This window comes from Notolabrus celidotus, chromosome 11 (assembly GCF_009762535.1).
Source record: "Notolabrus celidotus isolate fNotCel1 chromosome 11, fNotCel1.pri, whole genome shotgun sequence".
Classification (NCBI taxonomy): domain Eukaryota; kingdom Metazoa; phylum Chordata; class Actinopteri; order Labriformes; family Labridae; genus Notolabrus; species Notolabrus celidotus.
The window spans coordinates 10,410,891-10,428,263 of NC_048282.1; the positions used below are offsets into that span (position 1 = coordinate 10,410,891).

The window sequence follows — 17,373 nt, forward strand, 5'->3', positions numbered from 1 at the left end:
CATATCCGCATGTGCATACACGTATAAGAACACATATGTATACAACACATTTATTACTATAAGCCTAAAGCTACTTCTTGTTTGCAGAGAAAGCTTTGTTTTTTCTTTTTGTCTTTATGCATGTCTCGCATGCTTCATGTATGTCTTAAGATTTCATTATTGCTGCTTCCTGCTTGTCTTGCATGCTCCATGTATTTTATGTCAATGGCCACTTTCTCAAAGACTATCGTGTTATCTATTTATGTAATTTTTAGTCATTTTTAATTGCAAGGTGTTATTTGTACTCTAATGTCTGTTTTTTTTTTCTTTTCTTTTCTTTTTTTTGTTTTATCCTATCCTTTTTTGTTTGATTTTGTTTTTCTTAGGGAGCCTATTTTGAACATCTGGCAAGGGACTACGGATGGAAACTAGCCTTTTGGCTAACTCTGGCATGTTTACAGAAATGTTAATTAAAATGCATGGTTCTTGTAACTGAAAAAATAAAATAAATAAAAATCAGTTTTCATAAAATAAAGATGTAAAATAAAGATTATACGATTTTACTATATATGATAATATAGATATTAAGATTTTTAAAGATCACATTTCTGGATATCCGGAGTTGATGAAAGATTTAACAATTTAACAGGAAGTATATTTTCTTTCTAGGTCCCACACCTGAGAGGTAAACTGATTATTCAGGGATTTAAAACCAGAATCTGTTTTCATTCCGTGGATTGAGTTGCCCACGGAAGTCTGACGCACTCTGACCCGGATGTTCTTTCATTTTAGCTGAAGAACGGAGTCTGCTTGTTTTTCCCATGATGTCTGTCTGAGGACCAAAACCCTCTAACGAACTCATATATCCGGAATCAAATAAGTCTGCCTGCACACCAGGAGACTGTAAACACAAAGGTTTTATAGTCATCGTGCAGCCGGCTGAGTCAAATCAAACGGATCCGAGTTTTCTGTCCTGAAAGAGGCTTTTACACACTGAGAGGCTAACCCTGCGTTAGCTGCTAACCACCAGTGATTGTGTTGGATCTAACAACAATATCCAAGAAGACAGGAGGTAATGTAACAGGGTTGTTATCACACACTTCTGTTTGCTTTAACGTGGCTTCAGTCAGGCTGAAGCTAATGTTAACGATGAGCAGTGAGCTAATGTTACAACACAGACGCTAATAAAAGGATCTGTGTTTCATCACGCGTAGATCTACGGTCATGTAGCACAGTCACAGGTATGTAGGTGGTAATTTCATCAAATGAATCACGATCCAGTGCTGTTCTGGTGGGTTTAAACCCCAAATTGACATCTTGTCAGCCCGTTTTAAAGCCCAGAGCAGCATCTGTAACGTTAGCATGCCGGCTAACCTCAGCTAGCCCAGCGTTAGCTTGTTATCTGTGTTGCTCAACAGCTGGATCTGTTTCTATGTTTTTGGGGTGCTTGTTTGTTTGAGCAGCAGTGTAAACGACCCCCTGTGGGCTCATTCTGTGGCAACAGCTTTGTTTTAAAGAGCAGAGCTGTGTGTTTACATACTGCTTGTTATTCTTCGCTAAATTAGCTGTCACAAATGGTTTTATGATGAAGTTTATTTTGTGAAATGTAGCATCGTGAGGACGTGGCATGTGTTAAGTTAAGACTTGCTTATTACAACATATGTCTGTTATGAGTGTGTTTTTACTGCTTCAATCATTGTATGCATTTCTGGACTTTTAACCATCCTGCACGCACATCTAATTCTGTAATAACATTTATATCATATCAAATCTACCTTCACTTGCTGCTGACTGACAAACACACACGGTGTAAGCATTAACAGTGTGCACATCAAACACATTACTTCTAAAGAGGCTTTTAAAGCTGTTTTTATATGTAAATATGTCAAAGAGATGCACAGCTAAGGCAGAATACCCATTTAGTAAAAGTTTGACCTACATATTCTGATTTTGACTAATTTTGTATACTGATCGTCTCTCTTTCAGGGATAACACAATCAGCTGTTTTTGTCTCCTGAGTATCTGCCAATGCCAATTCCTGATCCAGTACTTCCAGCTGCACACTGTTTTTTCTTTTGTGTGTGTGTGTGTGAACATAAAAATAACCAAAGTAAATAAATCAAATTATTCCAGCTGGTTGAAAACTCGAGAGTAGAATCTAAATTCTACTCAGATTGGTGTCACAGCCTATTTAACTTTAATATTCAGTCACTAAAACAAATCACAACTCCTTTAGCAGATGTATAACAATAACAATAATAATAATAATGATGATAATAATACTGATAATGATAATAATTCATGTTTACTTGACTAGAAATCTATTCAACTCAATTAATCTGGTAAGGTGAGACATCAGGACATACTGTTGAACCATGAGCTCCAAAAGATGACAAAAACCTGTGCTTTCTACCACAGAGAGGCTGGTAGTCCAAAGTGATGAATTCAACCATCATCTCCATCATTCTTTCAGCCTTTCCTCTCTCTCAATGATATTTAGCCTTACTTTTAAAGTCCAGAGTTTGGTGCTTTGGTGCAGTAGCCTTTCCCTCTGTTGCATGTTCAGGTTTTAGATGTCGTATCAAATTGGTGGTATTGAACGCAGCTTTTGTGCTACCGCTTTGCAAAACGATCAAATTGCATTTATTGCCAGGTGGCTGTTGGACTGTTGAGGCGTTCTAGTTTATGTGTTAGTTTTTCCCACACTGCTGACATGTTAGCCCCCAGACTGTCACAAAGTGTGCTCAGTTTACGACAGTGACGTAAATGATTGGGGTGAGATGATGTCCAATAGTTTACATCAGGGATACAACATCTTTTTTATCTTGTCTTCTGTATTTTTGTGCCATTTATATTAAGTTAATAAAGTTATTCATGAAAATAATAATTTTTCTGCACTAAGTTCACATTATAAAAAGATTTAAACTGCCACTATTCACACGTCTTTATCCTTTATCCTAATATATCTCTTTAATAAATCATAATAGGAGAGGAGCACTCTCTTAACTCCTGAAGGAATCCTGAATCACCTGACAAACAGCTAGTGACTTTTTCATCAGCCCATTTCTTGCACCCTCTCCCTCTCTCGCTTATGTTTTATCGATGATGGTTGAATGATGTTCAGCTTGGTTTAAGATAGTTAAGATAATCATCTGTGATCCTCTCCCTCTCTGTGCTCAGCTCATCCGCAGCAGCAGACGCAGACAGACGTGGTTGCAGGGATCAGAGCATCCCTCATCACCATCGGGCCCTGAGATGACATCACAGCAGCCACACATCCCCAATGCTGTCATTCCTCCTCAGCTAGCCCAGAACTCCTCCGCTCATCAGGCCCGGCCCCACCTCCAAGCGAATCAGCTGGACTCGAGTCAGAGTGGCGCGACCGCTGGGCCGGTGGACCACAGAGCTTTAACCGGCAGACCAGGCTGCTCCGGTGTGGCAGCGACCGGCGGGGAGGCGGCCAATAGGAATGTTTCTGCAACCCGTGCAAACTCCAGCTCGGCCAGGAGAGATGGCGGCTTCGAGCCGTGGCCCGAGGAGGCAGTGGACAACTCCCATGGTCTGTACTCACTCCACCGAATGTTTGACATAGTTGGAGCCCAGCTAACGCACCGGGATGTCAGAGTACTGTCGTTCCTGTTTGTGGACGTGATTGACGAGTATGAACGCGGCGGCATCAGGAGTGGGAGAGATTTCCTGCTGGCTCTAGAGCGCCAGGGTCGCTGTGACGAGACCAATTTCAGACATGTTCTTCAGCTTCTACGGATTATCACCCGCCACGACCTTTTGCCTTATGTCACCCTCAGGAAACGGCAGGCTGGTGAGTACAGGAAGGTCACCTCTACGTCAGCACCTAGCTTTACGTACATTTTTAAGAACTAGCAGCTTGATCAAAATGTTTTATAGTCACTAAAGTTGAAAAAGCAGAGCCTACCTTTTTATTTTAAGGGGCATGGCTTGGAAAAATGTCTGCAGCTTGTTTAATTTGAGGTCCTGAATGAGAATTATTTATGCCAACATGAATCACAGATCACAATACGCATAACAAGACACCCAGAATATACAAATGTCTATCATGAACATTTGTCTAATGTGATATGTACATCAAAAATATCTCTAAACACTTCTACATCAATAAAGCTGTTTATAATGGTTATAGTAGTTTCCATTGTAGATACAACACAAGATTTTTGTTTCTTTTGAGCACAATGAAAGTTGATCTTTTCTATGTATAAAAAATTATCCTGTCTGTAAACATTAGGACTTTGAAACGTTCACATAATTCAACTTTCTTGAACATTTATCTACATGAGAGAATATTTATTATAATGTCAAAAAGTCATACACAGTACTGCCCAAAATTCACCCTGTGTTAAATTGTGGTGCTGTGCTACTTGTACTGCAGAGAGCGCTGAAAGACTTGTGAACTTTGGAGATGAATCATGCTCTGCAGGGCATATACAACCCTGAGAAAGGACTCCAAGCGTTGCTTTCTCTACATTAGATGCTCTATGAAATCAATCAATCAATACATTTTTCTTTAAATAGCTCTAAATGAGAAAAAATGTTATCTGAAGAGACTTATATTATTAACAAAGACCCAACATCAAGACATATAAGATCCAGTCCCATCTTACAAACAGGACTCAGTCTGATCTCATCTTAATCCACCATAAGCAGAGCACTTTGTAGCATTTAGCAAGTTACAGTGGCAAGGATAAACTTCCTTTAACAGACAGAAACCATCTGATGAGACCGAGTTGGAGAGAGGGATAGAGGAGAATAGGAGATAGAGAGATGATAGTGATGAGACGAATAGTAGTAGCAGCTGGAGTCTGGCACATCCACAGCAGCAGGCCGTCTATGGCAGAGATCCAGAGGAACCTACGAGACAAGGGGGCTCAGAGACTCCAGAAAGGTCTATGGTTAGTAACTTTAATGGGACATGAAGAGTTAAAGTAAGTAATGGACAGAGAGAGGACAGAGAGGAAAAGACAGGATCTTAGTGTGTCAGTTCTCCTGGCAGTCTAATCCTATAGCAGTCTAAACCTATAGCAGCATAACTAAGAGCTGGTCCAAGCCTGAGCCAGCTCTAACTATAAGCTTTATCGAAAAGGAAACTTTGAAGCCTACTCTTAAAAGTAGAGAGGGTGTCTTCCTCCGGGACCCTGACTGGTAGAAGATTCCAAAGGAGAGGTGCCTGATAACTGAAAGCCTGACCTTCCGTAGTATTTTTAGAGATTTTCTGTACAACGAGCAGGCCCGTATGCTGAGAGTCTAAAGACATATTCAGATGGCTATATGGAGTGCGATTGGTCTAAGTTAGCCTGATAATGGCCAGTTTTAAGAAGTAATGTTGAACTATATTGCATTTTGTATCGTTATTAACCCTACCAGCTGATTTGGCAGCATTGTGTTTTAAAGTTTGACCTTAACAACACAGGCATGATCATCAGACTACTTCTTCTGGTCGCCTCAAACCGGAGAATAAATTGAGATACCACTCCCACCCACTGTCACGGAGTGTGTCTTTGGGGTTTGTGTCCTCACAGCCTTTAGTCCAGTTCATACTGCAGTTCAAGGTGTGATATTCGTACCCCTGTAAAGCTCCTCCTACAGTATGAACGTCACAGAGGCCTGATGGTGGGACCAAGTCGTCCCTCAGAGGCGTTACAGGAGTGAGACAACATCACTGTGGAGCAATGGAGCAGGGAGGGCGGAACAGCCTTGTGTTTGTGTGTCCGTGTGTGTCTGTGTGTGTCCGTGTGTGTGTGTGTGCGCACATCTGAGTGTGTGTTAAGCTCTCGTGCTTCTGCAGCACCATAATGCAAAGTGAAAACACACGCTGGGATCAATATAAAGCAAATATGATGATATTTACAGCCGACATGTGATGAGTGGTCTCTGTTATAATAGAATAAAATAGGCGATAGGCTGCAAAAGCTGAGGATGAAAGAGTTAATATACAGTAAGTGAACACACACAGTAACATGTTAGCTTGTGCAAACCCTCGGTGGTGCTTCATGTCGGTCGACTCTGGCACTGCTGCGGTGTTATCTCTGCGTTCTGTGTGATGTTTCCATCCAGTTTTGGTGATACCGTGAGCATTGCATTTTAAAAATTAACCCCAGAAATCATCTGTTGTTCCAGTGTGCCCGGACCCCGTCGACAAATACCTGGAAGAGACATCAGTGCGCTACATTTCCCCCCGAGGATCAGTGCAGAGCAAGGACTCTGTGCCTCACAGAAGATCAGGTGGGTGGAGTAATACGTATTGTCAGTGCAGAGTCTTTAGAAGTCACTGTGACAGAGAAACATCATTAACATCTTATGTCGCTCTGCAGGTCCTCAGCCGGTCATTTGCTGCTCCCCCTCTGGACCCCACGTCGGCCCTCCCAGAACAAAGCCGACTCCCCCTGCACAGAACCGCAAACGGAGGAGAAGTCACTCCTCCGCAGACTGCAGAGAGAAGCAAACATGTGGTAAAAACAAACACATCACAAAGCGGGGAAGGCTTTCTGTCACGTCTACAGAAGAACAAAAGCCACAATGGTTTAGAGGAATGCAAGGACACATTCAGGACTCAGTGATAGTTCCAGATTAACAACATTCAACATTCGTGTTGTTTTGCAGACAGCTGGAGACCTCTTACACACAGTTATTACTTAAACAGCCCTTCCTCTGACATGATCGGGTGTCAGAATGTCCTACATAAGCTCAGAACTCATGGGCTCTTGCCTTTCAACGATGCAGCTTTTGGGAGTGATGGCCAACTTTTCAGAGCTTCCAGAGTCATCATTAATTGACAAAAGAAGACTTCTTGTCAAGAGTTTCTGCACATTACGTTAGGGATAATGTATGGTTAGCAGGTATTTATGGGAAATAGAATCCCGACAGGGTGAGACTAGCTTCTATTTTGCATAACTACCTGCTAATCATACATTATCCCCCTTATTATCCATCTAAAATATAAACACTTGGGAAAAATATTATTTTGTTGATTTAAAATGATTTATTTCAGTTTCGAAAAAATTGTCCCAGTGATTCCTCAAGAGTTAGCGTTCCATGGTGATGGATTCTTATCTGCCTGTTTCGGTGGATTTAACATGAAACTGTCCTCATTCAGCTCTCCTTCTCTGAGCTCTGCGGTTCACACAACTTTAAAAATAAATGAGGCAAATGTCACAACTTTGAACCCTGCTGCTATCATCACCACCACTCATGGTATAAGTTTCTTTGTAGAGACCGCTAACTCAAAGTTTCACTCCCCTGCTCCACTCATTGCTAATATTGCTGAACAGGATCCAATATGAAAATGTCCATAGCCTGCTGATTTAGCATGCTAACCAAAACTGACGTTTTAACCACATAGCTTTAAAGATAACAGAAGCCAACTGTTTCCCCTCACCTTACGGTCTGTGGTGTCAACAAGCAGAAACTAAATGTGCCGGAACTCTTTTCCATGGATTGATTTGACATGACGTGTGATCAGTTTGCCTCTGGCGCTGCTCATGTCAGTGAAAGTTGATAACCGTTGTCAAGGGAATGTCAAGCAGTTTTGACCAATCAGAATCAACTTACACAACAGGAAGATCAGGAAGAAAGCCGCGTAATAATTTTGATTAGAGTAGGGATGCAAATATGAAGTATGCTCCGTGATCGATCATTGGAAATCTTAACAATCAATTATCGATAAATCATTACAACAAAGGTAGGTGTTTTCTATGACAAAAACAAGACCAAATGCGTTTCTTTTCCCTTAATCATATTTTCTACAGCAGCACATTGTATTGCAGAGCTACAGATCATATAGCTGTTTTATGTCCAAAGCATGTTTAGATGTGAATCAGCTGTTAAAGGTGTTGCGCAGAGCGGAGACGCTCAGCTGGCGGCTGCGGCTGCGGCTGCGGCTGTGCGTCAGGTCTCCACGAGCACTTTTTACTGCTGACAACAACAACACAGACACGAAGGTTGACAACTTTAAACAGGACAGTTCCCCACCTTTGGATACAAACCCAACAGACCGTTGGGAATTGCTAGTCAGTTTTTTTGCAGAGCAGCAACATCAGAGCCGTCTGGGCTTTTTATTGCCGCTGGACTGATTATGACCCGGTTGCGCTCGTGGCTGACAACTGACCACGTACACATGTTGTTTCTCAAAGTAGACAGAAAACTGAACACTGTGAGTCTGAAGTACTTTTCTGTTCAGTTCTCTTGTTGCAGCAAAACCACTATTAGCAAACGAGCCTTCACTTTATAAGACTATGTCCGCGGAGATTATTTTTATGAGCCTGATCGTTGATGTTCAGCGTGTTAACACATGTTGTACAGTCAAGACCGTTAGTTATATGCATTTTGTTGCTGTGGAAGATATAATTTAGGGGTAAAACAACGTATTTTGCGTTGTATTTGACATAAGAAAACTCAATGTTTTTTTATTGATTAATCGATAATTGATCGTTAACATTTCCAAAGATCTACCACATGATGTTTTTTCTAGGTGATAGAAAATTAAAAACAAAAATGTATGTTCCAGTAAGTTCTTCACGATCAGTTAATCAATACTCTATTAATTGTCAACATCCCTAGCTTAAAGTCTTTAGCTTTAGATGAGAGGATGAATTTGTAGTATTGAAAAAACCTCTAAGGCAGATTATAAACTGCATTTAATCTGATTTCAAGCATTATTTAAAGATTAATCTTTGTTAGATTACCACTGATGACTTCCTGGATTGCATTAGGGTTTATGTTGTTCTTCCTTTTTCATCTCCACACTTACTGTCATCCTGCACACAGCCATCACGATTACACTCAGACTACATATGGTAGCCAGAACACTTAACAAACCAAGATCTGGTCCTCCCTTCAGATACAGGGTTTCTTTAAATAAAGATTTTCTCTGATTTAAAGGTTTGGTATTGCTTGTAGGTCAACTTGTTCAAGCCTAACTTTTGAATTTACACTCAGTCGATGTGTTTAACTTTCCAGATATCCGCCTCCGAGTTCGTGCTGAGTACTGCCAGCACGAGTCTGCACTTCAGGGGAATGTCTTCTCCAACAAACAGGAGGCGGTGGAGCGACAGTTTGAGCGCTTCAACCAGGCAAACACTATCCTCAAATCCCGAGACTTGGGCTCCATCATCTGTGACATCAAGTTCTCCGAGCTCACCTACCTGGATGCCTTCTGGAGGGACTACATTAACGGATCTTTGTTAGAGGCTCTCAAAGGAGTCTTCATCACAGATTCCTTAAAACAGGCCGTGGGCCACGAAGCTATTAAACTGTTGGTTAACGTAGACGAGGAGGACTACCAGGCCGGGCGGCGCAAACTGCTCCGTAATTTGGTCACGAGTGGAGGCGGCCCACCAGGAGGGAGCAAAGACTCTGGATCTTAGACTCCAGCTGTGAGCGTGCAGCTGCTGTGCCTCCTGATAGAGAACAGAGTGTGACATGGACGTGTTGTTTGAGGTGCCTGAACAGTGTGCCTGAATGGAACTAAAAGAACTTAAAGCCACCGTGTTGACTCTTTGAGAACTGCAGTCGTAGGAAACCTCCGGGCACCCTGAAGAGTAGCATGTGAGGTGATCGGGAGCGGTGTTAGCAAAGAGAAGCAGGAGATGCATCAACAGGTTGACATTATTCTGAATGTTAAACTGTTTTCTTCAAGGAGGAGAATCCTGACTCATGCTTGTATTGAATTTAATTTCTTGTTCCATGTATGTAAGCTCATTGAAACACGTTAACTCCGATGAAACTCTTCACCCTGTTTCAAGTCATTTGGACGCAGGAAAGGCGCTTAACGCTCTGTTACTCCCAGTGGGAGTCGTACTTTATTGCCAAACTGGTTCATCTTTTCCAGGTACTTGAGATTGATTGGATTGATCCAATGAGAGTGTTCTGTATGTTATGGAAAGGAAAAGACTGTCTTTGATTTAAACTTGTTTTCTATCTCAGCTTATTCTCCCTCCTTTGCAGAACGTTCTCTTCTGCAGAGTTGAAACCTTTCAGAGCATTTTTATCGGCTCACACGTCGTCACTTTGAGATCATTTGATGTTCACTTTGTTTTACCACGTTCATCGTTTTACCAAACGTCTTTTTAGCAGCAGATGTGATTCTAGCCTCCTTTAAAAATCGTCCAGTCGCTGCCCACGTCACAACGTTTCAAACTTCACTCAACCTTTGAATGTGTCGCTCGCTGGTGTTTTTAATGCTCTGTCCAGACCTCATTGTGAAGATGTATCCCCTTTAAAGATTTCAAATCAACAAACGAAGCAACAAAATCAAAAGCAGGTTGAAAATCACAGCTCGTGTGTGTGTGTGTAGTCATTTCTATTGTGCTCAAGTAAGAGACCGAAGATGAATAAAGACAGTTCACAGGGCTTCTGAAGTCCCATGTTTAATCCTCACATCTCCTCTGTGGAAATGTCTCGCCTCCCAGTAACTGACGAAAATTGGAGCGCCTTTTCCAGCCTTGATTGATTGAATCAGCATCAAGCATAATAGTTAGGAACACAGCACGTTCAATCTCAAACTGCAGGCAGAGCTTAAAGGTGACATATCATGCAAAATCAACTTTTTAATGGTTCTCTACCTGAAATATGTTTCCCTGGCATGTCTACAAGCCCCCCCGAGAACGAAAAAAATCCATTCTGCCCCTGTTTTGATTTCTCCACCTTTCTGTAAATGTGTGCTGAAACGAGCCGTTTCAGTTTTCACTGTTTTTCATACGTCACAACGACATCCGGTCTGTCACGGAAGTCAGAGCTCGGAACTTGTTCAGCCCATAGACTGTATAAAATACAACTCAACTCCTCCTCCGTTTTTCATTCCCTGCACACACGTGTGCTAACAAGGAGCTTAGGAGGGAGGCATGCTAGTTGTAGGCTGTCTTAATAAACCCAAAGGTCGGTTTTACTCCCCACGTCTGCAGATTTGAAGATCTAGTGGATGATTTTTATTTATCATGGAAAAGTGCTAGCGCTAGTTAGCATAGCCACATAGCTATGTGTTCATAGCTGTGTACCAAGACACACGTCGACATACTGACAAATAAAACAACAAGAAACTCTAAATCTGTGACTGATCGTTCAGAAAGGTCCTGCTGCAGGCGCCTCTCCATCAGGATCAGATTCTGGATCAGTTTCAGAGGGTTGAAGTAACGCGGGTCTGTGAGCAGCCGTGTATATTCAGCCAACATGTAAACATTAGATCAAAGTGCTGGACAGCTGAGGCCACATCCACTTCCTGAGGGGGCGTGGTCAGAGAGCTCATTCTCATTTAAAGGCACAGAAACAGAAAACAGCCTGTTCTGAGCAGGGCTGAAAAAGAGGGGTTTACAGGCATGCCAAAACCTGATTTCAAAATGTTTTTTTAGAGCATAAACTTCAAAGACATGTTTTGGGGACCTCTTAGACCAATATATATTGATGAAAAAGAGCATAATATGTCACCTTTAAACAATAATGATGTTTCAAGTCAGGGGAAGCCACTTGTACAGCCTGTGACGTTAACCAAACAAACACTGTGACAGACATGTTGACAGTATCACTGATGGTAGCTCTGGTTTTGCCCCATCGTTAGATTTTCTCAGTGACCTTTTGGAAGTCCCTCTGAAGAGCCCTGAATCTCAGAGATTGTTGGACAGGTAGTTAGAGAGCTCACAGTAAGAGAAGGATTAGCAGTGTGAAAACTCTGCTGACTTCATATTTCATAAACAATAAGCTGTGATATCTGGAAATCATTCATTTTAAGGCTGCTACACATTAATCCAGCACAGTTTTTTCTATTTCAAATTACGATGAAAGTGTCAAGCTCCAGAAATGATTCACACAAATGTCTAAAATCACACTGTAAAGTTACCTGTGCTTTCTGTTGTGTGGTCCTTTGCAGGCCCGTATTGATAACTAATTAATCAAGTATTCTACAGCGAGGGTAAAGTACAGTGATATGCTTCCACACCGGTAACTCAGCTCAGTGCATCACTACTCTGTGATGTCTGATTTTTTCATGCAGACTGAACTTTTCAGATGTTTTTATTCGAGAGAGGCGGATTGTGGTGTGAAAACAGTTTGTTGGTTTTGTCCGGATAGGGAATGACGTGATAACACACTTCCAATTCTTGCTTTGTAGAAAACCCAAACACAGAAACTTGCGTTATCTGTCTGAAAAATCTGATTTAAGTCTGTGGCACGAAACAAACACCTCCTTGTCCACCCTGACCTCCTCTCCCCGAAGGTGTTGAGACCAAAGCAGAGTGAATCCTGTTGATGACGTCAGTGTGAGCGTGCACCAAGGATGAGATTACCTGAAATGCACATTAGCTCATTTTAATTATCTCAGTTTGAGCAAGAAATCTCCAACACTGTCCCTTTGTAGAAATCTGCGTCATTATGCAGACCCTTGGTTTTCTTTTCAGCCCGTGTGATGAAACTTGAATCACAGTTTGTTTCAGGTTCATAAGCTTGCTTTGTTTCCATTCAGAGAAATCCTACAGGTCATTAAAGTGGTTACTCAGTAGCTGGAGGTGGTGAAGAAGTGAACTGAGCTGTGCGAGCATCCGCAGACACTGTGACGTTTGGTTTTCCATATTTAGAAGGACAGATATTTTGGTTGGTATTCATGTAACATGCATAAAAAAGGAGATTTGTTCAAGCAGGATCAATAACTCTAAGCAAAATGACAGTTTCTTTCTTGTCTCGATCAGTTTGACTCCTACCCGCCTCCTTCAGGCACAGGCACTTAATACTGTGATTTAACTCCTCTGTTCTTTAATCGTATGATGTGAACACATTTCTTTGGGATCCCGGACAAGAGTGGACACATCTGTCAGGGGGGCGCACACTTTAAAGTCTCTTAAAAAAAGAAATGTAAACCTGATATACAAGAACTGATTCTGATTCAATGCAAACTCAGAGTACCTCTGTTTGGAAATGTTTTAATATCCATGATAATATATCAAAGTATTAGCATAATGCTGTTTTGTGATGAGATTATTTAGACTCTGTAAAAGAAGTAGAGAAGAAGCTGAATGTCATTTTTAGTAAGAACTGTCATTTCAAATGCAACTCTCTCTAAATCTAATGTTTGACATCTTTCCTTCATTTTTCTGTTTCTCCGTGCACATAGCCAAATGGTTGACATAAAGTAATCTGTGTACCCCAATAAAAGTTCAGTGTATGTTTTTACCCACATGTATCCTTCCTGCTAACACAGCCCTGTCCTCTCTCTGCTGCCCGTCGTCCTCGAGCTCATCAGAACACACGAATCAAACTCCACAGGCCATAATTACTGTGAATTATATCCAGACGGCCTACAGTTAATATTTCACACAGTGAAATCTCATGTAAAGGTTGCGAGTTAGTATCTATTATATAGGTTGGTGTATGTTCTGTTGATTGTATGTTATGTTAGTGTTTAAATGCGGCTGTCTCTTGAGCAAAACTGCATGTAACCTGTTCTGATCTCCAGAAATGTTCTAGAAACTCACAGTGCTAACATTTTTGTAAATAATTTTACTGGATGTCAGGTTTTCTTACTTCAAATTTTGCATTTCTTTCAGGAAACAAACGAGTAGGACTGTCAATAAATGAAATGGATGGGTTTTGTTGAAGTCCCAGTCCGAATTTTTTTTTATGTCACATGACAAAACTGTTGGTAGAACTGTTCTCTGGTTTAAAAAGAAAAGCTCTAGATTGTTCTTGGTGGGCTCTCAGGAGTTGATGCACTCGTCTGATGAGATGATGAAAAAGCTGCACATTTTCTTCTCCAGTCTTTTTCTTTCATTATCTTGAGACAGTTTTTCAGCATGCCACCCCTCAAACTTTCTGTGGATGGTTGTGTCACTATTAGACAGGCATGCAATAGGAGGACATTAGAGGTTGGAAAAAATATCGATACAGCAATATATCGCGATACTTTGACCTCCGATATAGTATCGATATTTCAACTCTTGATATCGATTTTTTGTAAAAAATTAAAATTCATATTTTAGCCGAGTTGGAACTAAAATACGACTTCAGTATTTCAAAAACGATAAAGTGGAAAAGTTGTTTTCAATCAAATAGTTTTGACTTAATTTGTCCTTTCAATTTTGAGTAATATTGTGTGATTTACATATACACCTTCTCTATTTTTTTCTCAGTTAACTGTAGAATATCGCAATATATCACAATATTGTGATATATCGTGATACTATCGTGATACTATCGTATCGTGATGCGTATCGTTTCGTGAGGTTCTTGCCAATACTCACCCCTAGAGGACTTGGGAAAAATTCATAAGAAACAACAACAACATTGTTATTGCCTTGTCTAACAGTTATTGTTGGATGGAGCTTGCCCCAACTACTTGCATCCAAAAGTTGTATTCTCACATGCACGAAACTCCCGAAATCTTTGTGAAAAAAAAAACCATGGGCCCTTATTTGGCTGGACTTTTGCCCCCAGAATCTCGTTAAAATTTCTGCAAGAAGTCGAGGTGAGCGAATGTGAGAATACACCATAGACTCTATAAATAATGGATGTGATTTCCATGACGTCACCCATCTGTTTCTGAAGCGCTGTTTTGAAGCCAAACGTCGGCGGGAGCCATATTTGAAATGCTGAACTCAACCTAACTTCTGTCGAGCTAGTGTGAGGTAAAGAGGCGGGCTTTGAGCCTCCTCGCCAACAGCTACAGTGTGCCCGCCTGTCCTTCAAGTCAGCTGTGCCTCGTAATTTTAATGTCTTCGAAAATTGCCGCGTTATGACAAATTTCACCCCTCGTACTGTTTGTGCCGATCAAGAAATGAGCTATCCAGACTACACTTGGTTTTTTTGTACCAGGCTGTAATATGTTTATTTTTGCTGTAAAGATCGTCTTTTTTGAATTGGTGTGTATGTGGTTTCCGGTACATCCGGAGCCAACCTCAAGTGGACATTTGAGAAACTGCAATTTTGAACACTTCCGCATTGGCTTCAATTCTCGCAGCCGGAGGTTGCTGCTTGGAACACACCAGGAAAAAATCAGGGACATTCACTAAGCTAACTAACAGTAATAAACCAGACGTAGCTACAATTTAATACATGACCTCATCACTTTCGCTTCTCACTGCTTAAGAGACCGAAATCAATGTTTGAGAAATTGGGTCTACAGTAGTTTATGCAGGAAGACGAAAAAAACTCAACCATCCCTTAAAATGGCAGCAAAGGCCACAGAGGGAAATCATGCCTGCACCTTCAGGACGAACGACATCTAATGTTACTACTTTTCAGTTTCTGTTAAGAGTTGTATCATGTGGCCTTATTACTATGGCTGACATTCAAACCACTCTTTTGATATGCATCCCTTTCTCTACTCCGTAGCCTGATTATGTTTTGTTGCCATTTCTATAAGAAATAATGTATAGTTAATTGGTGGCTTTGCGTCCAGGTCTTGCTCACGCTGTCTGGATTCTAATTTGCACAATCGTATCTATTTGCTATACATTACACCTTTTATTACTCAGCTACCAACTGAAGACATAAACAAGCTGACATAAATATTGATTTTAATATGATTTATTTATACAGCTGAAAAAGTAGTCCCACTGATTCCTGTGTTAATAACACTTTATCGCAACAGATTCTTATCCGCCTCCTTGTTGGATTCATTAACATTAAACTGATCATTTCAATGCATGGTTAAGTTCATCATTGGCATATTTGTTGTAATTCACATTAAAGTGAACATTTCCATTGAAGGTAAAGTTAGACGAGGTGAACAGGACTTCTGCAGGAGTATTGATGTTGACATTTCTGTCCTGGTTCAGCTTTCCTTCTTCTCTTTGATGTTGACTCATCTTTAAACATAAATGAGTCAAATGTCTCAGCTTTGAACATTGTGTCTGTTGTCACTACCTCTTCTGGTTTCAGTGACTTTTTAGAGATCAGCAGCTTAGGGATGCTCTCACCAGCTCTGCTGCCGTTTCCTGAATCACAGGTCAGGATGTTGCTCCATTTTTCCCTCTCAGAGATGGTTGGGGTCCAGTAGCTCCTCAGGTTGCTCTCACATCTGTGCCCACTAACTGTCATTATTTCCCCACTCTCAAGTCCAGCCTGAGACCACACTAACATTTTTACCACATTGTCAACAGGCAGAGGGAGAATGAGACAGACTACTTTCTGAGGATTGTTTTGATATGACGTGTGATCAGGTTGTCTCCAGCATGGCTTTTGTTGTTGAGAATTACTCTGTTATGGGGTTTCGACCAATCAGAATCATTCTATCACATTCTGTTCCGTTTTGTTTTGATGTAATCTGTTCTATTCAATTCTAACAACGGCAGGGGGGAAATGTGCTTGGGATTGATTTGATATTATGTATTATTATATATTATATATATATATATATATATATATATATTAGGGATGTACATTTTAAGTATTTTCCGTGATTGATTTTTGAGAATGTTAACGATCAATTATCGATTAATTGATAAAAAAAAAATTATTATTCTTACGTAAAAACAATGCCAAATATGTTGTTTTCCCCCTAAATTGTATTTTCTACAGCAACAAAATGCATATCACTGACGGGATTGAATACGGGTACATACACGCAGAATATCAACGATCAAGCTCATAAAAGTATTCTCCGCGGACATAATCTTATAAAGTGAAGGCTGAGACTATTAACAGAAAATTACTTCAGACTCCCAGTGTCCAGTTTTCTGTCTGCTTGTTCTTATTGAGAAAAATAAACGTGTATTTGATCAGGTGTCAGCCGGGAACGCAACCGGGTCATAATCAGTATGGCGGCAGAAAAGCTCAGACGGCTCTGATGTTGCTGGTCAGCAAACATAGTGTACCTGAATTTCCCACCTGTCTGTTGCCTTCGTATCCAAAGGTGGGAAATGTCCTGTTTATAGTTAGTAGAACTTTTGTGTCTGTGTCATTGTTGGCAGCAGTTTTGTATTGATCCCCTTTTAAAAAAGCGCATGGGGAGACCTGACGCGCAGCCGCAGCCGCCAGCAGAGCATCTCCGCTGTGCACAACACCTTTAACAGCTGAATCACATCCAAACATGCTTTAAACTTAAAACACCTCCCTGATAGCTGAGTGTAATATGAGACCACATGATGTTTGTTCCACGTGACGGAAAATTGATAACAAAAATGCATGTTTTGAGTAATTTCTTAACAATCAATTAATCGATAATCGATTAATTGTGGTCATCCCTAATATATATATATATTAAGCGCCGCTTTAGTGAAGAATTAATTACAGCTGTTACGGGGCTTTGTCCAATCAGAGGCATTCCATTCTATTCTGCTTTGATGTGTTTCTTTCTATTCTATTGTAACATTTTTACCACAGTGTCAACGGGCAGAGGGTGAATGTGTCAGACTTTATTGACGACCACAGAGAGCGAAGAAA

At 40.8% G+C, this 17,373-nt stretch overlaps 1 protein-coding gene across 1 annotated transcript; it reads left to right on the forward strand.

Moving 5' to 3' along the window:
• The first annotated feature begins 709 nt into the window (after window positions 1-709).
• dedd (death effector domain containing) lies at window positions 710-13,164 on the forward strand. The gene is made up of 5 exons (XM_034696208.1): window positions 710-1,051; window positions 3,160-3,799; window positions 6,130-6,234; window positions 6,324-6,461; window positions 8,968-13,164. Exons 2-5 carry the CDS (start codon window positions 3,235-3,237, stop codon window positions 9,372-9,374), a joined length of 1,215 nt encoding a protein of 404 aa, XP_034552099.1. The 5' UTR covers window positions 710-1,051; window positions 3,160-3,234; the 3' UTR covers window positions 9,375-13,164.
• Window positions 13,165-17,373: the final 4,209 nt, after the last annotated feature.